Source organism: Neolamprologus multifasciatus, chromosome 1 (assembly GCF_963576455.1).
Source record: "Neolamprologus multifasciatus chromosome 1, fNeoMul1.2, whole genome shotgun sequence".
In the NCBI taxonomy this organism is placed as follows: Eukaryota; Metazoa; Chordata; class Actinopteri; order Cichliformes; family Cichlidae; genus Neolamprologus; species Neolamprologus multifasciatus.
This window is the reverse complement of record NC_140439.1, coordinates 18,616,874-18,644,844: the sequence shown is the minus strand read 5'-3', so window position 1 is coordinate 18,644,844 and position 27,971 is coordinate 18,616,874. Positions and strand designations below refer to the sequence as shown.

General features: G+C 39.2%; 1 protein-coding gene across 4 annotated transcripts in view; it reads right to left on the bottom strand.

Moving 5' to 3' along the window:
• syt7b (synaptotagmin VIIb) overlaps positions 1-27,971 on the bottom strand; it is a 122,575-nt gene that overhangs the window by 41,220 nt on the left and 53,384 nt on the right. For 3 of the 4 annotated variants that reach the window (XM_085169244.1, XM_085169093.1, XM_085169176.1), the window contains exons 3-5: positions 14,694-14,773; positions 11,375-11,509; positions 6,859-7,059 (exon numbers count right to left, since the gene is read on the bottom strand). In XM_085169244.1, coding sequence (XP_085025370.1) covers positions 6,859-7,059; positions 11,375-11,509; positions 14,694-14,773 — 416 coding nt within the window. The remainder of the gene's footprint in view (positions 1-6,858; positions 7,060-11,374; positions 11,510-14,693; positions 14,774-27,971) is intronic. The other variant, XM_085169308.1, reaches the window with a different exon arrangement.

The following is a 27,971-nucleotide window of genomic DNA, read 5'->3' as shown; positions in this document are numbered from 1 at the left end:
GTTGGAGAGCCAGGAGACAAGCACCCTGAGGAGCAGTGCAATGCTGGATCAAGTAAATACAAGACAGGGCTCATATACATGCTCTGGTGCATGCACATTTTCTCTCATACAAACGCACATGGAGCACACCATTAGGTCTTTCCTGGGGAGAGACTTTGATGAGTGTGTTTGTTTACTTGTGCCTAATATTCGAACTGAATAAATGTGAATTAATGTATAAAAGACATTTGGCGGATTTCTGTTGAGCAGAATTATACGGTTTTGAAGTGGGAGGAGGGCATTTGGGGTTCCAGAAGTTTGACTTTTTAATTTATTTTCCTACACAAACAGCTATGGGCGACTGTTAGCAGGAGCACTTTCACGGCTTGGATTATCCCAGCTTGAATAATCAGTGCAACAGGTGAGCAACAGCAATCAGGAAGTCTGATTTTTCAGTAAAAAGTCCAAATCTATGACATAAATCGATGTGACAGTAACGTCATTAGGGCAAAACTGTTTTGAAGATATGATCATCATTAGAAGAAAAAAGCTCTGATGAGGAAAAAGAGTTTCAAGCTAGATATTCATGTAAGAAATATGAACAACTTAAATCTTAACACAAACAGTTCACACAACCACACATCCAAGCATAAACATGAAATAACTCAAATATAATCGCACAACTTCTAAATTAATCATTTGAACCTAAACATTTAAACTTTTATGAGTCTTTGTACACCAAGACTATGTAGAATATATATTTTTAATAACAGTACACTGTTACAGTAGATCATCCCTTTATATGTGCTCTGATAATTTTAGCTTCAATTAATTTAAAATGTTATGGATAAAGTTTACTTCATGTAAAGCATTTTTTACTATAGTTATTGTATTTTATAAGGATTCTTAGCTTTGATTAATTTGATTGTCTGGGTGTGTTTTACTCTACAGGATGAATTGTTCCTCTGATAAAGGAATTGTCATGTGGCAGGACAGGTGGGCAGGTGTAAAATGGGATGTTAAAAGAGGAAATTGATGACCTACGTTATTGTTGCATGATGATTTGAGCAAATGAACTAAAATTTGCAGCTAACTTTGGTACAGCCAAAATAAGAAGGTGACTTAACACCTTTAACACCCCTATATTCACCAGACACTTCATTAGTTACACTTTTCTAGTAATGAGTTGAAGCCTCTTTTGCCCTCATAAATGCATAAATTCTTGGTGGCACAGGTTCAATAAGGTGCTGGAAACATTACTCCGGGATTCTGGTCCATGCTGGCATGACAGCATGTCAACATTCACTTGTGTGAATCTCCCATTTCACTACAACTCAAACGGGCTCTATTGGATTGAGATCCAGTGGCTGTAGAGGCCATTTGAGTACCATTTCTTGGTAGGCTAGGCTAACTGAGGCCACTGATGGTACTGAAGGGCAGAAAATGTGTATCCCCTACACCATTACACAAGAATCAGCCTGAGCAACAGATACAAGATGGGATTTTTCATATTGTTTATGTCTAATTCCGACCACACTGTCTAAAAGTCATAGCAGAAATTCCAACTCCTCAGGCCAGGCCACATTTTTCCAATCTTCTGTTGTCCATATTTGGTCTTCCCATGAGAATTATAGTTTCAGCTTCTTGTTCTTAACTTGTTCTTGGTCCTTTACTGCTGTAGCCCACCTGCTTCACGGCTTGTTGTGTTGTGAGGTCAGAGATGCTCTGCTTCATACTTTGATTATAACTAGCAGTTATTTGAGTTATTGTTGGCTTTCTATCAGGTCAAAGCAGTCTGGCCATCCCCCTCTGACCTCTGGCATCAACGAAACCTTTTCATCTAGGGAACTGATGTTCACTGGATACTTGCTCTTTTTCCAACAATTCTCTGTAAAAGTCTAAAAAGGTTATGTGTGTTCAAGTTGCCTAAATCACCTTTCTTCTAAATGCTCAGTCTGAACTTTAGCATACTCTGCTTTGCTGCCATTTGACCAATTGATTAGATATTTGCTTTAATGAGCAGTTAAACAGGAGTACCTAATGAAGTGTCTGGTGAGTGTGTAATACCCAGTATTTTGGGGGGTTCAATAGTCACGTTATCATAGCTGACATCATGAAAAATCAGTACATCTTGTTAGATTAATGGTGACATTAAGCCAGATGTCTGAGCACATGCCCTATTACCTGCTTCAAGTCTTTTCACTGTCTTGAGTTTGACTAATTTTATCTTTTGGAATATTCTAAGCTCTTTTCAAGTGGTTTCCCTTAAAATTGTGCTTTCAGGTACTGTACATCATTACTGCCTTCTTTATCGGCACGGTGGCACCAGCCACAGTCATTCATACACTCTGAGCACGGTCCCTTTTTATCTGCTGTATCCAATTACTGACTTAGAGGGTTATTTTCACATTTCTTCTTGCTTGAAAGTCAATTAAGATGACTATAAACCTTGAATGATTTCGTAATTAAGGGAAATTGAGGAGGGTGAAAAACAAGGAGAGCGAGAAAATATCAACAGTGAAGGGTGAAAGATCGAATGGCAGAGAGACGTAAATGCCCCAAAATAGAAACCAATTCCAGAGGAGAAATGGAAATACAGGTGGATTTAAAAAGAGCAGGAAAACAAAACATAGTGATAGGAATAAAGAATAATGTGGTGGGATGACTTAATTGTGGGGCGATCGTGGCTCAAGAGTTGGTAGTTCGTCTTGTAATCGGAAGGTTGCCGGTTCGAGCCCCGGCTCCAACAGTCTCGGTCGTTGTGTCCTTGGGCAAGACACTTTGCCCGTTGCCTACTGGTGGTGGTCAGAGGGCCCGGTGGCGCCAGTGTCCAGCAGCCTCACCTCTGTCAGTGCGCCCCAGGGCAGCTGTGGCTACAATGTACCTTACCATCACCAGTGTGTGAAAGTGTGTGTGAATGGGTGGATGACTGGATGTAGTGTAAAGCGCTTTGGGGTCCCTAGGGACCCCAAAATACAAATACAGGCCCGCTATACAAATACAGGCCATTTACCATTTAAATTCGTGTTTATATCAGTATACTATTTAAATAAAGGTCACTCAAACATAATGCACAGACACAAGAAAGCACAATTTCAATAAATGCTGCGAGGTGAGGAAACAGAACCATTGTCCTACATTTAGGGCATGTGTTGTCTAATTGGTGAAGATGTTTTCTTGGTTTGCTTGCAAATTGTTTATTTTCCTGTGTTTTCTTGCTGTGCGCTGAGCTCTCCAGTTCCCTAATTTTCATTCATCATTTTATGCATGGAGGCAGTTTCTATTATCTTCAGTCCAATCAAGAGGCAAATATCAATTCTGAAATCCCAGTTTTGCTTCCTAGTTTCTAATTAATCTATTCTATCATAACAGGGGCAGGCAGTATTATGAAGAGTTAGCTAATAATGAAGGAATTGTGACTGAGTGGAGAGATGGCTTTCATCTACTGTGCTGAACGCTATTGTAGAGCTCCACTTATTAATCTATTGTATATTAGAGTACTGCTCTTAATTCAATGATCAAACTGTTTCCAGGAGACCGTTTGATTCACACATGTTATTGTCATTATATCTTGTATGTGCTACAGGTGTTGAAAAAAAAAATTCAGCTTTCAGCAACCAGTTTGTTTGACAAATTATAATTGTAAAAATTCACTTAATTGTAGTTTTGAAAGCACTATTTGTGATTATTTACATTGTTGGATAACATACATTTCTTTTTTAAATGTTTTCTCACACTTACATATTTTACGTCATCAAATTTGCAGTTTTAAAATAGTGATTTTGTTTACTAAGGTAAAAAAAGGGGTCCAAACCTACCTAGCCCTGTGTGAAAAAGTAACCGCCCCCAAGATATCACATAAACAGAACCTGTGTGACACGATCTAAAAAAACTCAATATGTCAAAGTCATTGACATCTATCAGTCTGAAAAGGGTTACAAAGCCTTTTCTAAGGCTTTAGGAATCCAGTGAACCACAGTGAGAGCCATTATCCACAAATGGAGGTGCAAGGCTTGCAACAGTGGTGAACTTTCCCAGGAGTGGCTGGCTTACTCCAAGAGTGCATCAACGACTCATCCAGGACTCATCACAAAAAACCCAGAACACCAAAGTGCACTACTGCAGGCCTCACTTAAGGTCAGATCATGATTCACAAAGAGACAGAGCAGAAATGGCACCCAAGCGAGAGTTCAAAGGTGATAACCACTGCTGAGCAAAAAGCTCACATTGGCCAAAAAATCTTTAGGAAAATATTCTGTGAACTGACACAACAAAAGCTGAACTTTTTGGATGGTTTGAATCCCATTAAGTTTGATGTAAAACTAACAGAGCATCTAAAGAACATCATATCAACAATCAAACATGGTGGTGATAGTGTGCTTGTCTGGGGCTGCTTTGCTGCTTTGGGACTTGGACGACATTCTTGATGGAAATGTGAATTCTGCTCTCTGCCAGAAAACCCCGAAGCACAATTGTCAGCTGTTAGTTCATGCTCTGAAGCTCAAGGACACTTGGCTTATGTGGCAGTATAAGTCAAGTTGTCAGTGTCCTACTCAAAATGTGGACTTAAATCTGATTATGATGCTTTGGTATGACCGTTGGAAAACCCTCCAGTGTGGCTGGATTACAAACAATTCTGAAAAGAAGGGTTGGCCAAAAGTCCTCCACAGGGATATAATAGACTCATTGTCAGTTATTGCAAATGCTCTATTGATTACTGCCAAGAGGGGCACAACCATTTATTAGGTTTAGGTGGCATTATTTTTTCACAGAGGGTCAGGCTGGCTTGGATAGCATTTTTCCCTTAACATGAATTTTGTTTTTACTCTGGTTATCTTTGTCTAAAATTAAAATTTCTTTGACTATCTGAAATTTGTAAGTGTGTCAAATATGCCATAATAAAAAATAAAAGGAAGAAATCAGGAAAGGGGCAAAAACTTTGTCATAGCACTGTATAGTAATGACTAGTGATGTGCGGATTGATACTGAAATATCGATTCCTCCGATACCAGTCATTTATGTTCTAGAATCGATACTCATATTAAAATATCGATATTTTAGTAATTTAGGGTAAATTTGTAGGTTATCATTAACAGGAACAGAGTGGAAAGAAACTATATCATTTGGATTGTCTACATTGGAAGGAACTACTTAGTCTTCCGCCTGTCATAGTCATGTGCGAAATACGTCTGTATAAATGTGTCCAGCCCCTTGTTGTGCACACTCACAACAATGGTTGAGCGTAAATGGAGTCATGTGCAGACGTATTTTACTTCCACAAACGGTTGAGACGTAGTTTGCAATACATGTGGCAAGAAAGTGAGGTGTTGTGGCAACACTACTAACCTCATCAAGCACTTCAGAGTAAATCATATCACAGAATATGACGAGCTTATGTTGAGGCGAACTGAAGAGGAGGAGTGGACAGGGACAGGTGCTGCTAGGGCGAGACAGACGTCTCTCACGGAGTCCTTCAGTGCTGCAGGCAGGCAACGTGTTCAAATAGCGCACAACTTCAGTTTTCTTATTTCTATATGATAACTGTGCATTATTAAGCGATAAGAACAAGTAATCCGATGTCCTGTAATCATTATGACGCTATAATTTGAGATACAATAACTGAAATACGTTTTTGTACAAAGTATCGGTATCGGATCAGTATCGTCGATACCACCCTGAATTTTACTTGGTATCGAATCGGAAAGGAAATCAGTGGTATCGCACATCACTAGTAATGACACCAAATCATATATCTTTATCTCTGCAATGAAGCTGTTACATTAAGCTTGTGTGCTTTTTTTAATGCCACACAATGAGGGCAGCTGTTAATTCCATCCATTCATTTTCTTAACCACTTATCCAAAGAAGGGTCACAGTGGGGCCTGGGATGAGTGGAAGAATGTGTAAAGGTCACACAGAAAGGTTATAGCTAGCAAATAGCTATCCTGAGTCTATTTTGTATTTCTACTTCAAAATTTTAGAAACTTGGGACTGTTTTGGTTAACGCAAAATGAAGACTGGGGCCATGCTGTGACTTGGCCCTATCTTTACGTATACGTATTTCCCTTTGGTTTCTGAGAGATAACATCCTTGTGTTTGTATTTACTGTATGTATCTACAGTTGCTGCATTTTACTCACACTGACTCTTTAGCAAAAAAAGAATCCAGTTTTCAGACTTTTGCCCTGATTAATTAAAGGGAGTTTCATGTCAACGCAAGCCATAAAACAGCTCAAACTTTGGTTAACTTTCACTACCTCCTCCCACTATGCAGCACCATTATCGAATGATGTTGTTTACAGTATCATCTTATCATATTCATCCAGCAGTTACTAACAGAAGGTTCATTCGTATCACTAGCCCAGATAAAACTGCTCTCCTGTTGTTTATCCAGCAACCCACTCAGAGTTTAAAAAGCTGTTACTTCAGATGAATGAACATGTCGTTTCTGAAGATCTTCAGAGAGCATCTGTTTTGTCTGAAATCCTTGAAACTGTTACAGCCTTCAGCAAATTGGAGACTGCAGAGGAACAGTACGACTGCGTGAATTTGCTTTGTCTGCAACATCACTTGGTTGGCAGCTGACATAAAAATGGCATTTGTTTATGAGTGAGGAAGCTCTCTGTAGCCAAGAGGTTTAAACGGTTACTCATGCATAGCAGGTGCATTCTGCAAAGCATCTTCTCTTTAAAGCCTGCTTTACATTGTCTTCACCTGCACAGGGTTTCAAAGGTGTAAAAACAACAAAAAAAAAAAGAGTACATGCAACTACTCCATCCATGATATTTTTACAGACTCACTTCCTTGATTGCCACACCATGCTGCTGTTGTGCCCACTGTTGCCCCTCATGCGTGCCCCATGTCACCATGCGCCACTCACTTGCTAAACCGCAGGCCTCCGGCATGCATGTGGCTCTGGACCGTCTGCCAGCGCCCGGCCTTGCTGCCCCCCGTCACCATGCTCCGCACGCTGTCGCTGCGACTGGGCCCTGCCCCAGTCCCAGAGCAAGCACCACCCCCGCTGTCACTGGCCCCCGGTGAGGGTCCAGCACCACCCTGCCCACCCTTATCCACAGCCCCACTGGGTGGAACGGTGGGGTGGGTCGTAGACAAGGAAAACACGGACAGACAGACCCACGAGAAGGTACAAAAAACAAAAAAGAGAGAGATAGACGAGAGACAGACGCACAGAGCCGGAGAGCAAAAGTGTTATGAGTTAGTCAAATCGATGACTAAGACACTTCACAGGCACTCAGTCTAGCCACAAGTGTCCAGTGAATAACAAAAACTTGGAAGAGCAGCTGCTCATCACCAACACTTTGACTAAATTGGAGAGGACAGTTGTCTTACTCTTTGGGGACTAAAAGGGGGCAAAACATATTTACAATAATTCAGTTCAAAGCTGCACAAAAGCTTACTCTGTTCATTGTAAAATATGTTATTAAAGCAACTTCTTAATGCCGAATTTACACAGATTCTCACTAAGTGTGGAGTGATATTCAAAAAACATTTGTTATTGTAGCTGCTCAGTCCACTATGTCCTAGTTTAAGGTAAGAAAAGGACCACAAGAACCCGACATTCTGCCCATTTCACTCATACATGTACACAGCAGTGACCAAGCCGCTGGCTCTCAGAGGCAGGCATAATAGCAGAGAAATGATGCAAATGCGTCATTTTCACATTTTAAGACTGCAGGGTATGAAAACAGAATGCTATAGTCTGTTCACAAGAACTCGCCTGCGGCACTTTTATGCATTTGCATAAAATATTTCACTTAATTTGCAAATATTCCCATTGAAAAAAAAAAAACATTTCAATATAAAGTGTTCTCTTTTCTTCTCAGCATGCCACAAACCCAACCCCAGCTGACCTGGACTCAGACGTCACAGAGACGAGTACAGACAGAACGCTGAGATCAGTACGGGACCTTTTGATTGAGGACAAATCACACGACACACAGGTGAACAACAGGAGGGCGTCACGACATTCAAGCATTAAGTGTAGGCTGACAGTTAAGTGAATGATTGTTTTTGCAATGATGAATGTGATTTAATTAATCAGAACTCGAATAACATGTTCTTTTTCATGACTTGATCCCTTTTTTCCTTGCTTTTAGATATAATTTGTCTGAACTGTTTCCAAACAGTAATTTTCGATTTACCTCAGAAAGACACCTTTGAAAGCTGCTAAACAAACTTGCTTTGTACAAAGGAATCGCCACAGTAAGGACTATGAAATAGCTCAGTGATCCACTATCACCCTATTCAGAAATCTCACCATTACTATCTTATCAAATACCACACAGAATTAATCTAGTCAATAACATAATGAAATGCAATCACAACAAAAGCTATAATCACTGCTGTTCGCTGAATTTAAAAATAATTTCAGCACCACTGCGCAGACACCAAATAACTGAGCGCCCGGCGGTTTTGAAAGAGTCAAGTAAGTTATAATTAGAGAAAATAAGAAAGAACAGGTTCACTTAATGCCTCAGTGACTGTGTGAGGTGCATCTAAATGATGGAATGGAGGTTGATATGAAACAGACGTTGCACTGTACACCAAGGATACAGTGTCACTATTTTTGGAATAAGGCTCAGTAGACTAGACCCAGGAGGGCTATCGGGGAGGCTTAAAACACTCAAAGTACTATGAGTGATAGTACGAGTAGTGACAACAAGCAGAAAACACAGAAAGAGTGAAGGAGAAAGGGGAGTGGGGTAAAAACACGTAACTTTACACTCACAAAACCCCCCAAAACAAAACAGTGAAAAAAGTCAGACCAAAAACCACGTCATTAAAAGAACAGATGGGCATTTTGAGAAATACGATTTTTTGTTTTCTGGTGGAAAGAAGAAAGTACCACCCTCAGATATTAAATATAATACTGAAAGTGTGAACTTTCACTTTTCATTCAAGATTTGTAACAAAAATTTAGAATTAACTGTTCAGGAATTGCAGCCATGTTTATACACAGTTACTCATTTTCAAGCTACAAGCTAACATTATTTAAATATAAGGATTTTTTTCAGTAATTAGATGAAAGAACCCATTCATCCCTTGAAATGCTCTTCCAGGCCTTAACTGCTGCTACTTTCAGTTGCTGCTTGCTTCTGGGTCAGTTTTGTCTTCAATAACTGAAAAGCTGCTCTGCTGGGTCGAGATCAGGGGACTGACTTGGGCATTGGACTGCATTTGAGCATTTTAGCAACATTTGGAATTAACTGTTCAAAGAACTTTTCCCGTTTTTTTAGTGTAACCAGTTCACACATTGTTGTAAGCCTTCTGCATTTACATTAATGAAGCTGCCTCTTTATTTGATGCATGTTCAATAATCAACATAAGGAAATCCGATACAGTTTGGTTTGTTCAGTTGGGTATAGCGTTTCACTTCTTCTTCAGTGGAAACTGAGCATGATATCAACGAGTTGGTGTTGTTACTATCCTCCTATCATCATAACAATTGTAGTCCAGAATCAACATAGCAACTGATGAGTCACAATGTCTTAGCATTAGCCAAACAAATAGTTAACGCTATTAAAAACTATCACTGGCATACTAACATCAGTAACATCAATTTGGCTAGGAAACCTAACTTGATAACATATTTATTACACTGTTCAAATTAATAAAGAAAACACTGGAAATGTTTATAATTTTTTTCATGAAGAGGGTTTTATATTAACAAAAGCTTCTTTTTTCTTTTTGCTCCACATTCCAAAGTTATGACATCACAACAATGTGATTGGTCAGATGCAATGTTGATCCTGGACCAACATTACAACCCGATATTACAGATATTACATGCTGGTCATGCTGGTCCACTGCATCTATTTCACGCTTTGCTTCTCCAAATGTGAAACAGACACACATGCAGAAGTTGCAGTATCAACCGAGGGAAACATTTTATTTCAAGCCCACATGAAAATAATCACAGGAAAGCGTTTTATCAGACATTATTAACGCATTAACATGTAAATACATATTAGCCGCCCAGCTTAATCGTTTCTGCCAATTAGGCACCCTGAAATGAACTTCATACATCATCTCCGCTGGTAATTCAACTTCTGCATGCACAACACAACTTCTGCATGTTCACGTTTTGGAGAGGCAAAGCCTGAAATGGACAAACTGGACCAGTGTGTCTATTACATGTTTTGCTGAAGAAGTCACATTTTCTTCAGACCTCTGAACTCAAGCTAATCTGACCACATCTTGACTGCAGATTTATATTTAAAGGGGATTTACTATTATGCTCATTCACCTCCATATTTTTATATCTGAACAAGAGTAGCTTTGCATGCTTAGACTCCAAAGTAATCCTCCCTTATTTATTTATTTTTTACTGGATTCTGGTGCAGCCCCTTAGCTTATTCTCAGTTTGAAAAAAGAAGCTTTACCTCTTAATAAAACATACTACATAAGTAGTATTAATCATGTCAGCCAGAAAGCAAATAATCATACTTCTCCGAATGTCAAAGTAATCCTGACAAAAACTAAAAACTCATTTTCTTAGTGCACTGCGTTCAACCCTCCGTGGATGTTGGTTATTTATTACACAATCCTGAAAAGAAGATTTTAATATTTGGCGTTGAGTGCCCCCCCAGTACCACAAATGGGGAAAAGTTTTGTTAAACAGTGGGATCTTTTCTCTGAGGGTTGTCCGTCTCCATGGTAACAGTCCATAAGCTGCAGGTGAGAGGTAGGGAGGGTCTACTGAGGTAAAGTTAGCAGGGCTGTAAGCAGTGGAGCTATCAAAGACATTCATTTGTACACGCTGTATGTGATTTAAGAGCAAACTATACTGTTGCTTCCCCAGTTTATTCTTCTGTATTGTTTTAAAGAGACAGGACTCAAATTACAACTGCAGCCTTTCTGTCTGAAAGCAGCAGTTTGGAAATTGTGCATAATTTCAGTTAGTGTCAGCGCAGCCCAAGGAATCACAGATATTAAGGTATGGTGCTGCACATCTCTATCAGCTGCTGCATGGCCAGTAGTGCATACTAAACACCACCTCACTGTGGACATGCCTGAATGCAAAAACATGAGGATTACCGGGGATGAGGGGAGAATTCCATTTAAAAGATATGTGATCTGACAGCGTTACAAAATCAGGCTTTCTGTTTCCCTTTAGGCTATTAAATGTGACCTTTTCACTGCTCTGAGTTGTGTATTGATCATCCTTTGATTTGGAATATTTTTGTGCTATTTGTCTCATACCTATGACCTCAAATAGCAAAAGATTGGACTAAAATCACCCATTTGCTATCTGCTATTATAATAATATCTAATTTTATTATGTTGACCACTCCTACAGCGTTGTACAGGAGCCCCTGTTCATTACAGCCCTGCCCAGACAGAGGAGTCCCTTACCAGACATGAATGAGACTCACTTGGGCGTGAGGCGGGGGTCTCCGTAGGGTGCATAGGGAGACATGTTTAAGAGGAACTCCTTGGGTGGGTAGGAGCTCCACCTCTGTTGGACATTGCTGCTGTCATTGTTATTCCAAAAGTCTCTGTCTAGATCACTGTAGCCAGAGAGAAAGCAAAAGGTGAGACAGGTGAGAGCAGTAAACAATCAAAGACATATATAAAGAAGAGAAAACAAAGCAGATCTCGAGAAATGTTGATAAATAAATGAAAAAGAAAATCTAAAAAGAAAAATACTCTTTTAAAATACTTTTTAAATAATATTTAACATGAATTTGGCTACAGGATGACTACAAGTATAAGTTCACCCAGTATCATGAAAAGTGGGTCGAAACGCTCAGAAAGGAGGAGGATGGAAGGACGTGACCTGTAGGGATGGGTATCGTTTAGGTTTTATCTGATACCGGTGCCAAACCGGTCCTTTTGAAACGGTGCCGGTGCTTAAACGGTGCTCGAACCGGTGCTTAAAGAATGGAGAACACAAAATTGGTCCAAAAACCTCTCATGTTCAGCTGTTTTTTTTAGTAAAAAGATAACAATGTTAGCCTTTTCTGCAGCTATAGGGCATATATGGTATCACTCTTGGCTGGAAGCAGTGCTTTAACAATGGAAAAAACAAAAACTTTATCCAAAAACCTCTCATGTTTAACTGTTTCCCACTTTTTATTTGGTCATTTTTGCCTTTTTGGCCAGGGTGAAGGGAGTATCTGCCATCAAACAAGAAGACAGCCGCATGTAGCTATGATGGTGTTTGCTAGTTCACCTTACATACATTAATGTAATAACGTGGTTAGCCTACTCAACGTAAATTATACACGAACAACATTAAGCTACTCACGCAGAGAAGAACGGCTGCTGCTGCCATCATCATCCTCATCATTTCTGCTACACTGGCAGGGCTAGGGGCCAGGACTCTACTCTTCAGCTTTTTGGGGGATGTTGCTAACTCTTCGTCCGATAACAGGCACCACACCTGCAGTAGATGCGCTCGGTGTGAGGTCTCGCAGCAAGCTATCAAATACGGCGCATTTTTCGGCTTTTAAAAAAAACGCTATGCGTCGCCAGGTGTTTCATCGGATTTCAGGTGTTACCTCCTTTCCACAGTATCACCTTAAAGCACTTGTTGCAGGCTGCTGAGTTTGCATCTTTTGCTGTGAAGTACAGCAAGACTTTTGACCGCTTCGCCTTGGGCATTTTTAATCTGTAGCTCTGCTCTAAAAGAACGTACGTACCTGGACCCGCCTACTATCCCCGGAAACATAAAATGATTGGCTAGAATTCAAAGTGTATCACATCTCAGGAAAAAAAAGCACCGAAATAAAGCACCGAAATGTGCGCTGCTTTTCGGTCTGGTTACTACCGTTTATGTCAGAACCGGTGCCATCATGGCACCGGATACCGGTACCCATCCCTAGTGACCTGTGTGTTTTATCACGCTGTCAACGATGAGGAAACAAAACAAAGGAGATAAGGAGGCAAGGGAGAAAAGTCAGTATGAATTTAAAACACCAAAAAAAACAAGTCAGGTATGCACCCAGAATAAAAACGTCAAAGGAAATAGCTCAAACAAGCTAATAGATTTGTGGCAAGCTGTTTGTGTCACCCTCTTGTATTCAATAATGCTTAATTATATTTGAAACGGGCAGAAGTATATTCATAGCTGTCGATATCCTAAGCTTACAAGCCAAGGTAATGATGGCATTACCTTGGCCTCCAGTAACACTGTGAGGAACCTTGGAGTCATTTTTGACCAGGATATGTCCTTCAACGCACATATTAAACAAATATGTAAGACTGCGTTCTTCCATTTGCGCAACATCTCTAAAATTAGAAATATCCTGTCTCAGAGTGACGCTGAAAAACTAGTTCATGCATTTATTACTTCCAGGCTAGACTACTGCAATTCATTATTATCAGGATGTCCAAAAAACTCACTGAAAAGCCTTCAGTTAATCCAAAATGCTGCAGCAAGAGTACTGACAGGGACTAGAAAGAGAGAGCATATTTCTCCTGTTTTGGCTTCCCTTCATTGGCTTCCTGTTAAATCCAGAATTGAATTCAAAATCCTGCTCCTCACATACAAGGTCTTAAATAATCAGGCCTCATCTTATCTTAATGACCTTGTAGTACCATATCACCCTATTAGAGCACTTCGCTCTCGCTCTGCAGGCCTACTTGTTGTTCCTAGAGTATTTAAAAGTAGAATGGGAGGGAGAGCCTTCAGTTTTCAGGCCCCTCTTCTGTGGAACCAGCTTCCAGTTTGGATTCAGGAGACAGACACTATCTCTACTTTTAAGATTAGGCTTAAAACCTTCCTTTTTACTAAAGCATATAGTTAGGGCTGGACCAGGTGACCCTGAATCCTCCCTTAGTTATGCTGCAATAGATGTAGGCTGCCGGGGGATTCCCATGATGCATTGAGTTTTTCCTTTCCAGTCACCTTTCTCACTCACTATGTATTAACAGACCTCTCTGTATTGAATCGTATCTGTTATTAATCTCTGTCTCTCTTCCACAGCATGTCTTTATCCTGTCTTCCTTCTCTCACCCCAACCGGTCGCAGCAGATGGCCGCCCCTCCCTGAGCCTGGTTCTGCCGGAGGTTTCTTCCTGTTAAAAGGGAGTTTTTCCTTCCCACTGTCGCCAAAGTGCTTGCTCATAGGGGGTCATATGATTGTTGGGCTTTTCTCTGTATCTATGAAGCGCCTTGAGGCGACATTTGTTGTGATTTGGCGCTATATAAATAAAATTGAATTGAATTGAATTGAATTGAATTAACAATTAGCTTAGTGTGCTTATTTCTATTTATTCCAACTAGAGCAAACGGTGAGTAGGCTGTTGCTATGTCTAAAAATTGGGGAGGGGTTTAGATATAAGGTAAAGACCATTTACCATAATGCAGCCTTTGATTTACATCAGCAGACCAGGAGGTCAGAACATGATTTTCAAAGAGTGATCTAAAAATAGCAGCAATGTTGGAAGTGGTCCAGAGCTGCCCAAGGACAAATTTAAATCAGGTAGTTTTTTTTTTTTATGGGCACAGTAGCAGCGTCACACATTGTGTATATATATATATATATATATATATATATATATATATATATATATATATATATGATAAATGCTCACTATCTTTAGGGCATGATTTCAGGGAAAGCATTTGAGTCCACGCACAGAGCTACAAGATTAGTTTGCAATCACAAATAGCTGTTTAAATGTGATACTATCACCACATCATACATTATTCCCACGTGCCCCCATCTACTCCCTCCCTGACACCTACTTGATGGCTTTATTTTCCCCTCGACCTCTCACTGAATCTGGAGAGCTGGCAGCCTCCATCCCGGGCTTATTCCTCTTCCCCTGCAAAGACACGAGAGAGACAGAGCGAGTAAGAGGGACACACATCTTAGAGGCGTGTTTCTCATCATTTATAAAGGCATCTGTGCAAGTCAAGTGTTCATTACTCAGGTTTTTAGAATAACATCAGGTTGCAACACATGTTGTAAAATGTAATAAATGAGGGAAGAGTGCACACTGGTTTGATGCCAGGGACCACTTAACTAAAATGAGATGCAAATACACAATCTCACATGCATGATACATGGGCAAAAATGTTTTCGCACACAAGAAGCAGACACGCAGACACACACACACAGTGCAGCTGCAGGCTACATCAGACTTAAAGTGAAATCAGACACATTAAGATAATGAGATAACTCAAGATTTCAAAACAGGAAGTCATTCGTGAAAGCCTTCGGAGGGGCCACTATTGTTTATTACAGCCGAAGCTGTAGTTACAGCAGAGCTGGAGGGCCTGCACATATCACCACTGGGCCTATGCTGTGATGTGTGTCTCCTCAAAAAAATCAAAGTAGTTTTTGGGTCTACAACAGCTTTGTTTTCTGAAAAAGCTTCCCGTGCTTGTGGAGATTGCCATTGCATGTTTTGATAGTTAAGATTGAACAAATAAGTTAAATTCTCCATCGCTGCCAGGAAGAGTCAATAAAATGTAATGGAAATCTAACTGACATGTCTTTACTGTAGTGTCGCAGTAGGTGAAATCAGATGCTGGGCTGTACCGTATATAAAAAAGCTGCGGGTCATGCAATTAAACCTCGGCATCGAAAAAATCTGTGATATGATATGAAACAATGATATGTCAGATCTTATATAAAAGGGGGAAAAAACACATTTACAGACTGGAAATCTAAAGGGTTTCCTCTCAAATCGAAAACAGCTGCTTTTTAAGGTGAAGCCAGCTCATTTGGAAGACGGTGAAATTCTAACTGGGCAACGTAACTGCATACATTGCTGCTGCGATGGCTTATAAACTGTATCTTACCTACTCTGTGCAAATATTTTCTACTTAATGGATAGTGCTTTCAGCAAAGCAATATACAGTAGTTACAGTTATTGACCTCTATGTTTTATTGAACTCCATATTTATTAAACTCTTGGGGGTGATAACACTGAGCTCTTTCCCACTGAGTCACACCGACTCTCGCTTCTTACATAATGTTTTTCCATTATAAACTCACGACAATGACATGAGGTGCACATATGTAATAAAATGTCCACCAAATAGGCAAGACATAAAATTGCTGTTAGACTTTTTTTATGTTTGCTTTGAGGCAAATTACATGTTGGACTCTGCTGCGATTTGAAGATTTCAGCTACATTACCATCTGTTGCTGTAATTAATTGGCCACAAAATCAACTTGACATGCGTTTTAATTACATATGCATATTTTGATAAAAAAAAAAATACATACCAATCCTCTCTACGGGCTATTAATAAGAATATCACACCATGCCAGAGGGGTAAAAAAACTCAAACTTGAAATGTGGTGGTGACATTTTAAATTTAACATTAATTTTGCAAATGCCGACTAATTGAGCGTTGAAGGGCAGCTATTTATTTTATTTTAATCTTTTTCTCGTTTTCTTGCTTTTTCTCAGTGTGTCTCTTAGAAGCTGTTTGAGGCTGAAGGTGTGACGTGATTCGTTCTTGCACTCTCGTTACAGCTGGGACAAACAAAAGTAAATTTTAATGTCAGGCCGAGAGAAAAGTTGCCATAGTGGTGTTGCTTGAACACAAACATTATATTGTGTACTACTTGTACTTTTCTTGCTGTTTGAGGGACCCTACAAATGTAGAAAACATACAAATTTAAAAGCCGGCTGAGCAGTGAGTTCACACCCAGGGCAGACATACTGTTAGTGACACACTTAACCAGCTACTCGTCCCGCAGCCATGTAGGTAACATAAAGAAATGATGAGGACAGTCTGACATCAGGATTTGCTGTGTTGCTCTTCCTTACATTATATATACACATCATCCACAGCGGATTTTAATTCAAACAATAAAGATGTGGCTAAAGTGCAGACTGTCATCTCTAAGAGAGGAAACAAATGCTGTGTTTTCTCCCTTGAGATGCTTTGCCAGGCTTTAACTGTAACATCCATTTGTTTTAGGTTGACAAACTCTTGGGTTGCTTTTGCAGTATGCTTTGGGTCATTATCCATATGACTGTGAAGTGCAGCCAATCAGTTTTACAGCATTTGTCTGAATCTGAGCAGAGAGCATTGCCCCGTACTCTTCAGAAATCATCCTGCTACTTCTATCTGCAGTCATATCATACATGGTCATTTCATAAGACTGCCTGCACCATGTTTGACAGATGATGTGGTATGCTTCAGATCAATAGCTGTTTTCTTCTCTATACTTCTCTCTTCTCCTCCTTCTGGTACAAATTACTCTTGGTTGCATCTGTCTAAAGATTATTGTTATTAAAAGTCTAATCTGGCCTTCTTGTTCTTGAGTGTAACCAGTGGTTTGTACCTGTTATTCTAAACCTTCTGTATTTCTATTGCATGAAGAATTGTGAATTTGTCTTTTTTCTTTCATTTGTCTTTCTTGGAAATATTTCAAGGTTTCTGGCACAAGTTTAGCTACTTCCAAAGTGTAATATATTCATGTCATCATCCATCTTTTAGCCTAATGATTGCTTCCTTCACTTGTATAAACATCTCTTTGGATCTCATATTGAGTGAAAAGACACCAAACGCAAGTTCAACACTTGGAGCTTGAGCTCTTTTATCTGCTTAATTTGAACAAGTCTCAACTTAGCTAATTATAGGCCAATCTCCAAGCTTCCTTTCATATCAAAAATCCTTGAAAGAGTAGCTGTCAAATAGCTAACAGATCATCTGCAGAGGAATGGCTTATTTGAAGAGTTTCAGGTAGGTTTCAGAGCTCATCACAGCACAGAAACAGCTTTAGTGAAGGTTACAAATGAGCTTCTTATGGCCTCTGACAGTGGACTCATCTCTGTGCTTGTCCTGCTAGACCTCAGTACAGCGTAGGGCTGGGCCATATCATACCATTCACGGTAATACCGGTATAATGTTGAGCAACGATAAGAAAATGAAATATCGCGAAAGAATATGGGTAAAACACGCATGCATACGCACATGGCGGAAAAAAAGCACGGCGGCGACGGAGAATGAGAAGAGCGAAAGTGGATCATTGAATGAAACGGATGAACCAGAATTGGTTTGTAAAAATGCTGCAACTTCAGTGGTGTGGAACTGGTTTGGCTTTTGTCCATCAGATACACAACAAAGCACTATTTTTGGTAGAGCATGCTAGCAGCCATCGTTATTACATTGTCTTTTGGAAAATACGGCACACTTAAAATCAATCCCTTGATTTTTCTGAAAATCGACAGTGCCCCTTATAATCCTGTGTGCCTTATGTATGAATTCTGGTTGTGTTTACTGACCTCGAAATGATTTTATGTCGTACACGGCGCTCGAAAATCTGTCAAATGTTTCAGTACGACTTTGCTAAGCTACGAACCCGCACTGCTTGATGGATTGTCTAGCATTACGGCTATCGTAGGCAGGAGCCTCGCGGAGTGATACGTACTGGGCTTCAACATAATATTACTGTACTGTGTGTGTGTATAACTTCTTTTTAACCCTCCTGTGATGTTGCGGGTCAGATTGACCCAGAACAGATGAGATGTCACATGTCATCTGCATCACTACAGAAAACGAAAAAAATCCAAATTATAAAACAAATTTGTAAAATAATCAATGCCGGTGTTTCTGACACTTTTGGATGAGTAAACATGCCCCGGGTCAAATTGACCCTGGAACATAATTAGTGTTCCTGGAAACCAACATAACAGGAGGGTTAAGTTTTGTGGATATTCTACATGGTTATGGTTTTCACTGGAAATGCCTTTTGGTTAAACTGTCAGCAAGGATTTTTTGCCTTTGCACAGTTAAATTTTTATATAACTTTAATGCACATAAAAAAACTGCTTGTTTAAGTGAAAATACATTGATGGGTTTTTTTTGCAATAATAAAGTTGAGGAGTTGTAAAGTATTTTGTCTAGTGTCAATTATATCGTCAGTTATATCGTTATCGCAAATTTTCAAATGTATATCGTGATAAATATTTTTGGTCATATCGCCCTGCTCTAGTGCAGTGTTCGATACTGTTGACCATAATATCCTATTAGAGCGGTTAGAACATGCTGGAGGTATTTCAGGTACTGCGCTGCAGTGGTTTGTATCATATCTATCTAATAGACTCCAATTTGTACATGTCAATAGAGAGTCCTCTTCGCACACTAAGGTCAATTATGGAGTTCCACAGGGTTCAGTGCTAGGACCAATTCTGTTTACATTATACATGCTTCCCTTAGGCAGTATCATTAGAAGACATAGCATACATTTTCACTGCTATGCAGATGACACCCAGCTCTATCTATCCATGAAGCCACATAACACACACCAATTAGTTAAACTGCAGGAATGTCTTAAACACATAAAGACCTGGATGGCTGTTAACTTTCTGCTTCCTAATTCAGATCAAACTGAGGTTATTGTACTCGGCCCTGAAAATCTTAGAAATTTGGTATCTAACCAGATTCTTACTCTGGATGGCATTACCTTGGCCTCCAGTAACACTGTGAGGAACCTTGGAGTCATTTTTGACCAGGATATGTCCTTCAATGCACATATTAAACAAATATGTAAGACTGCTTTCTTCCATTTGCGCAAATATCCTGTCTCAGAGTGATGCTGAAAAACTAGTTCATGCATTTATTACTTCCAGGCTGGACTACTGCATTTCAATATTATCAGGATGTCGTAAAAACTTGCTGAAAAGCCTTCAGGTAATCCAAAATGCTGCAGCAAGAGTCCTGACAGGGACTAGAAAGAGAGAGCATATTTCTCCTGTTTTGGCTTCCCTTCATTGGCTTCCTGTTAAATCCAGAATTGAATTCAAAATCCTGCTCCTCACATACAAGGTCTTAAATAATCAGGCCTCATCTTATCTTAATGACCTTGTAGTACCATATCACCCTATTAGAGCACTTCGCTCTCACACTGCATGCTTACTTGTTGTTCCTAGAGTATTTAAAGTAGAATGGGAGGGACAGCCTTCAGTTTTCAGGCCCCTCTTCTGTGGAACCAGCTTCCAGTTTGGATTCAGGAGACAGACACTATCTCTACTTTTAAGATTAGGCTTAAAACTTTCCTTTTTGCTAAAGCATATAGTTAGGGCTGGACCAGGTGACTCTGAATCCTCCCTTAGTTATGCTGCAATAGACGTAGGCTGCCGGGGGATTCCCATGATGCATTGAGTTTTTCCTTTGCAGTCACCTTTCTCACTCACTATGTGTTAATAGACCTCTCTGCATTGAATCATATCTGTTATTACCCTCTGTCTCTCTTCCACAGCATGTCTTTATCCTGTTTTCCTTCTCTCACGCCAACTGGTCACAGCAGATGGCCCCGCCCCTCCCTGAGCCTGGTTCTGCCGGAGGTTTCTTCCTGTTAAAAGGGAGTTTTTCCTTCCCACTGTCGCCAAAGTGCTTGCTCATAGGGGGTCATATGATTGTTGGGTTTTTCTCTGTATCTATTATTGTACGATCTACTGTGCAATATAAAGTGCCTTGAGGCAACTGTTATTGCGATTTGGCGCTATATAAATAAAATTGAATTGAACTGAATTGAACTAGCCATAAAACTGCTTGTCAATTATCCGATTACATTTGCACATCTGAAAATAAATAGTGTCTTTAAAAATGGCAATGCAATGTTTTTTATTGCAATGCCAAATCCTGTGAATGAAAGTCGAAATGGTGCACTTCAATCACATCTTGATTTAAAATCCACTTTGGTGGTGTACAGAGGTAGAAGTATTTATGGACCTCACTGTAAATGTGAGAAAGTCACCACAGAGCAGCTGTCACAGATTTTCTCATAAAAATCCAAGTTTTGAACATGATTTTTACAGAGAAAAACAGCAGTATGAAAAGATTTTTACAGAACTCCAGAGAGAGCTTATACAAAAAAATCTTTAAGAATGAAAACGCTAAAACATTTGATTAAATTAAGTGTTCAATGAAAAAAAACAAAGATTCTCTGGGTGGAAACTTTAGTCCATGTGGAGTGTTTTAATACAACCTTATAAATATTTAAGAGAGTAGTCTGAAAAACCTTCGAACAGATGTTTCCAGAGTCGAAAGACGACACAATGAATTTTAGTTTCCTCATGTCTAGACAAAACAGGTCACTTAAAATGGCCCACATTGCAGTAAACCAAGACCAAAAAGCAGAATTATTATGCATACATGAAAATGCTGTCTAATCTATCTATCTATCTATCTATCTATCTATCTATCTAGACAAGAAATGCAATGCAAATGTGCATTTTCACACGATTGAGTTATCAAACTTTTTCAAAAGATTTATCTAATTTTTCATTTCCGTTTCTGGTTCAAATGCAACTCTTGTACTCAATAAAAGATATCATGCTGCTCACAGCCTGGGGGCTTTCAGACACAGCACAGAGCCGAATGTTTATCTTAATTCAGCTTTCAGTGTCCTACAGACAGGTGGCCTCTTTATGCATTCTACATTATCGCCAATGCATCTAAAATAAACTCTATTATTCATCATGTCTCTACTCATATGTCCAACTCAACTCCACAAACATCTTCAATAGAGAGCGACGCTTGGGGCCCTGACCTGATCTGTACCTACATCCAGCCACAACACTGCACTGGAACACATGTACACAGACTCAGAAAAGGAAGGATGGCATAACAGTCAAGTATATGCTATCAAGTGCGGCTCATCTATCATTAAGCAAAATCATAAAATCTTCAGGAGGCTGGAGAGAGGTTGGAGAAGGTACAATGCTGACAGAGTGTGGGAGGATGTGAGAAACAGACGGGAGGATGGGGAGAAGCAGAAGCAACTGAGTAAGACTGAGCGGAGGGCCAAGTGAGAAACAGGAAGAGACAAGACGCAAGGTTCGAAACTGGATCTAGAATAATGAAGCTGTGCAGAGGATGATAAAACTGTCACATGAGATGAACTGGAGATGTGAAAGGCACAGAGGGTGATTCCCTGTTCAGAGCAGTGTGGCCCTGCTTCCCTCTGGATCATCCTCCTAAGTCACACTGTCATTATGCTTGTCACACACCTGGATGTTCAGCAAAGACCAACAGCACCTTCCACACTCACCTGCCTGTATGCATCTGCCTCTCTCTTCCTTCCCTCTACTACTCTCCTCCCCTTTCTACTAGAGATGGACCGATCCGATATTACATATCGGTATCGGTCTGATACTGATGTAAATTACTGGATCGGATATCGGAGGGAAATGAAAAATGTAATCCGATCCATTAAATATCAAAAAAGCACCTCACAAAACTTGCGACATGGCGTAACTCGGCTCATAACCATAGCACGTCGCAGCAGTATGCTCAGGTGATAGAGCGGCTGTGTGTATTTGTAGCCTAGCTAGCAATCCAGCATTTGATCTCCGAGAAAGTTATCCCAGAGAGAAGTAAAGCAAGTGTGTAAGTTCATCTCTGAATGTTTGTAAAGCATTCCCACGTTAAGCTTAACAACCGATATATGGAGTGACTGCCTCTTCTCTCTCCCTCCCTCTCCTGCTGCTACTTCAATCATGAAACTGATCAATGATCAGCTGATCAGCTTTTCTTTAGCGAGTCCATCTCTCTTGTTTGTTTTTGGCCCACTTTGGACCAGAAAGAGGAAACCAGCGACTGAACAACAGCAGCACGTTTAACCTTGATAATCTGTTGGTAGAATTTATTTAATATTACTTTCTACACCAGGATCTTTTTCTACGTAGCTGACAGCTGGTAACTGTGCAGGGGCGGATCTAGCAAAGTTTAGCCAGGGGGGCCGATAGGGCATTAACAGGGAAAAGGGGGCACAAAGACATACTTTTCTTTCTTATTCTCATTTAAAATGTCGAGCTTTTAATAAATAATTATCTGAATCTTACACCCAAAGTTTTAATCTGATGTAAAATGTATAGAAGTCCATTACTGTATATAGTAACTGTTAAGTCTAATATACCCTAGTAAGCTAAGTACTTTTTCCTTTGGGAAGGTACCATCTGTGCAGTCTGCAGTTCTGTTGAAGAAAGATGTTGAATCTATTTAATTATTCTTGAAAAATTGATTTCTGTGCATTTTTTTTCCCACACTGCATCAAATTAAAGTTGATTACGTCAATTAAGCATCATGAGGCGGAGGGTGGGTGGTTCCCTTTTTTTTTCTGGGAGTTTGCAACCCTATTAGTTAGGTTGCTTAATATTTCTGCTAAGTACTCTGTAAAATACCAGAATAGGAAGGATGGATAGGTTTAAGTTTATTAGATTGATCGGTATGAACTATGAAATATTTTGGGTGCAGTGTATTTTTTACACACAGGTATAACAGAATAGCTTTAGTGTTGTTTATTTAAACTTGAGTATGAACTTATACAAAATGCAGCAAGATATTAAAAAAACTGTTTTATTGATTAATAAACACACTATATCGGATTCATATCGGTAACGGCAGATATCCAAATTTATGATATCGGTATCGGTATCGGACATAAAAAAGCGGTATCGTGCCATCTCTACTTTCTACTCCTATAAACAACCAATGGCAATGGACCAAACAGGTCCATTCATTAGAGTGCAAACACTCTCCTATTAATCTTTTTTCACCTTTAAATGATACAAATGTGATTTATTGGAAACTTAAGTAAGTTTTGGCTTAGATGATTGAAATTCAGAAAAACACACAATGCTGCTGTGCACAGTATCACAGCAGTTCCCTTGGTAGCCATACAATACAAACCTGTTTGTGTGCTATATTTTGTAACCACTCATTAATATTGTAGCTTGCCAGGAGTGTGTGTCAGGGATTCAAAGGAAGCTGTTCCGTTATGTTTGCAATTCATTTGTTAAGGCTGTGTTTTGTTTCCCCAATTTTTAACACAGAAAAATAAGTAGACTGTAAATCCAATACCTTGATCTACATAATCAGAACAATCCCAATGCACAGATACCAATGGACCAAACTCCAGTCAAGAGAACACCTGAGATGATCCATCCGCAGCATGAGGTTCATATGCTAGTGTGTAGTTTGGATGATTCACTATGAAAAATGCCCAATCCTAACTTTAATGTGCTCTTAACACTCTTAATGTACTCTTACTACATTAAACTTAGGATCATCTTAGTTATCAATCTTAGTTAGTCTCAGAGCGATTCTTTTCTGGAGCGTCTGACAAACTGTGGGCTGTAGTTACAACTAGGGATGGGTATCGAAAACCGGTTCTTGTTGAGAACCGGTTCCCACTGTTTCAATTCCTTGGAATTGTTTGCCATTTTTGCAAAGGATTCCCTTATCGATTCCAGTCACCCCGAATGACGTCACCACGTTGCGGAGCGTCATTTACCTGGCAGGAAACACGGCGCCTAAGCGGCTCAAACGCTCAAAAGTTTGGTTATACTTTACGAGAACGGATGACAACAGGGCAACTTGCAATACTTGAAAAGTAGATATTTCATTTAAGGGAGGAAACACTACGAAAATGCAAAAGCATTTGCTCACAAAACACGCGATGACCTTAAATGAATGTCGTGTTTTTAATTCCGCTCCAGACTCATGAATCTCAACCCAGCAGCAGCGGTAACGTTTGCACGTCCTCTCCCGTTAATGCGGCAGGTAAATAATCAACTAAGAGTGCATATTATATTAGCGCGATCTGCCTTATTACAAACCTGCCATTACTGTGCATTTAGTTGACCATGATGAGAGAGACAAAGTCTGGCTGCCTCAGATGCTGGCAGTTCTCGCTGCAGTCTACCGTTAGCGTCTCCTTTCAGGCCAGGATAGACGAATGTCACCGAGCAGTGACTAAGTTTGTGGTAAAAGGCTTGCACCCATTTGTCACAGCAGATGCCCCTGATTTTCGGTAAGTGAGTGTGTTTAATTGTGGGCAGGAACATTACTGGATATTCTTGTGTAATTGCTACAGAATAATTTATGTTATACTTTGTTATTGCTACAGAAGAATATTTATTGTATTATTTTACATTTACAATTTTATTTCCTGGGACCCTGTGACACCCCATTGAAGAGCCATAGGCTGGATCTCTTAAGATCTCACTGTTGGGTTTGTAAGGCCATGTTACTCCTAAATTTTATCTTGTTCAAAGAGAAGATATAAAACAAAGTTCTAAGCTAATCGAACTTAGTGTTCTCCTTTTTTAAAAAGAATCGATAAGAGAATCGATAAAGTATCGAATCGTTAAACAGAATCGAAAATGGAATCGGAATCGTGAAAATCTTATCAATACCCATCCCTAGTTACAATGTAAGGTTTAAAAAGTGAGCTTAAAAATGTGCTACACATGACTAGTGCTAATAAGAAGCAAGAGAGACTTGAAATGACCACTGATTATTTTTAGGGTTTTTTTTTATAAAAGGAGACTGCATGGCCAAGTCCTTGATGTTATACAATGGGGCTGAAAACACCTGAATTCAAATATTAGACGGTAATACCCCAATATTTTTGCTGATATTATGACAACATCAAGCAAGTCAAGGAATGGCCAAAAACCAACTAAAATGACCTTTAGATAGCAGAGCAGGATGGGCATGTACTAAAAATGGACAACAGGTGATGTTTTAAAAGGAAAACATTGAATTTGTTATGTTATGAAAAAAAAATTGTAATCCAGTGATTTCCTTTAAAATGCATCTGTTGTTTCAAATGGGTGATTCAATATCTTCCTTGTTATTTCTCGCTCAGAGAAAGAAAAAATAGTTCATTACAAGCAATACTGAACTATCCTTACTGACTAGAGCAGGGGTGTCCAAACTTTTTTCACTGAGGGCCACATACATAAAAATATAGGAGGGGCTGGGCCACTTACTAGAAATTAGGTATATAACCTTAACTTTAGTGTATTAAACTTAGAAAAATCACTTACAAGTGGTTGAATATATTATATTGTTGAATATAATTAAAGACAAAACTGCCTTCATCACAGCTTTCCATAAATGGATCTTTATTGATTTATTCAGAAAAAGAGCCAAAGAGGTTAGTCAATGAAATGATTAATCTGCTGACAGAAAATCTTTTACAGTAAATTTTGATCAGTGGGTAAGATTATAGTTATTTTTTCAGGTAATAGCACTCACTATTTGCAGATTTCACTATCTAAAATCTGCAATCCCACCCCCAACATAACATATGTGTATATAAAATGTATGTTCTTCTTTTCTTATAATGTATGTGATCATTTATTTAACCTTAAGGAAATACAAAGCAAGCAGAAGGGAGAACTAAAGTTGCAACAGATGCAAGCAAGGGACAATACTGGAAAAGGGCAGAGAAAAGCAGTGAAATTCTGACAAGGACGGGGTGATAAGGTGACAAAGAGACAAATACAAACCAGATCATTTGTTATACAGAGAGAAGGTGACACAAAAACACGGAGAGATATGGATAACTTTAAAGTAAACAAAGATAAGAAATGGGTTTGTTTCTCAGTCGTGAGCAATTGTAAATGTTACTTAGAAGGTGTTTTTCATCTGTAATAGCTCAGTTAACTCTTAGCTTGTCGTGGTGAATGAATTGCTGTGCTACAGTCACTATTCAAACAGAGAGAGATGCGAACAGGACAAAAGAGATGCATGAAGGGGGGAAAGAGAGGACAAAGTGGGGGAAATGCCAGCAGATCAAAATGTATAGGAGGAATTACAGTTACTCGAGCAGCCAATTGCTCAAAGTGACGCTCATTAGCATATTAATCATTAGCATGGAGCAGCTGCCATGATGCACGAGGCTCGGAGCCTTTCTTTTAATTTTAATTCTTTCTGTTAATGTTCGCTACCACAGCCAAATATACAGCCGCTCTCCCGTTTCCAGTGCCATGGCGCAGAAAAAGCACAACACTATTTAAGGCAAACACATTCAATTTAAGGCTGCAGAAATGTCAGAAGAAACCCTGACTGTCTATACAGCTGTAAATCTTCTACATAGCTACAAGATGTTGTTCTGAAACAGTTTGACTGTAAAGAAAGACTTGCTTCAACCCTCAGTTATAAGGCAGAGGGTCAAACCTTGAGATGTTTTCCCATCAGTCACATCTGCAGTGTGAGAAACTGAAAGCTGTATGTCAAGTCTCTAGTATTAATTAAATTGATGCTGGTTTAACTCTGCAATGACAAGCGCCCCATATTTAATACATGAGTCTTTGTGAGTTTTTGACACTGAGTTTTCATCAGTGTGACACCCCCATCTCCCCACCTTAACCCCACAAAACTAAAATAAAATGAACATATTTAAGCAATAAAATGCAAAAAACAAAACGTTGCATGCAGAAAATATTATACAAATTAAAACTTACATATATACAAATTAATATCTAAAATTTGTTTTACTTGTGAGAAGCTTCATTAAACACTCACAGGAATTTTCTGGCAGCTTTTTCAAAGTTCAAGCTTTAAAGAGTTCAATCACATTAATTTGAAAAAAACATTGGGTTTTTTTTTCATTCACTGGTCAGTATTGGGGCCATTTTGCTTTCACAACATGTATTTTCTCAGACGAGTGAAAAGAAAACATTCAACTTGCACATGTGAGTATTATTTCAGTACACTCTGTTCATCCAAATGACCGCATACTTTGTTTGCATATCAAAATGTTGCATTTCAGATAACATTTAATTTATTTTTGAATAAAAATGTGCAAGATTTAGTAATATTTCTTTTTTTCTTCATCCTGTGCACTATTCATGCACTATTCGATTCATTTGAAGGTTAGGACACACAATAAATGAAAAATCTTAAGTTTTCTATGCAGGGCATTAAAAAAGCTGTGCTGATCCTTCCAATAATGAATTATTCATACAGTGAGAAGGCCCAGCAGAATTTCCACAACCTTCTTACTTCCTTATGGATGTTACACTCAGCCAGTTTGTCCAGTCATCCTCCAAAACAAGACCTTACAAATTGTACCAACTGCCTCTAAAACACTTAAATATGTAGGATATAACAAAGATACAGTTGATGTATCTGGTTAGATTTTCTTTACTATACTCGAAAAGAAAAGAAATCAAGAATCTGCAGAGTGATTATGCAACTATTTTTATTCCAAAAGTTTATTTATAGAATAAATGATGCCACCTACTCACCAGGGAAAAA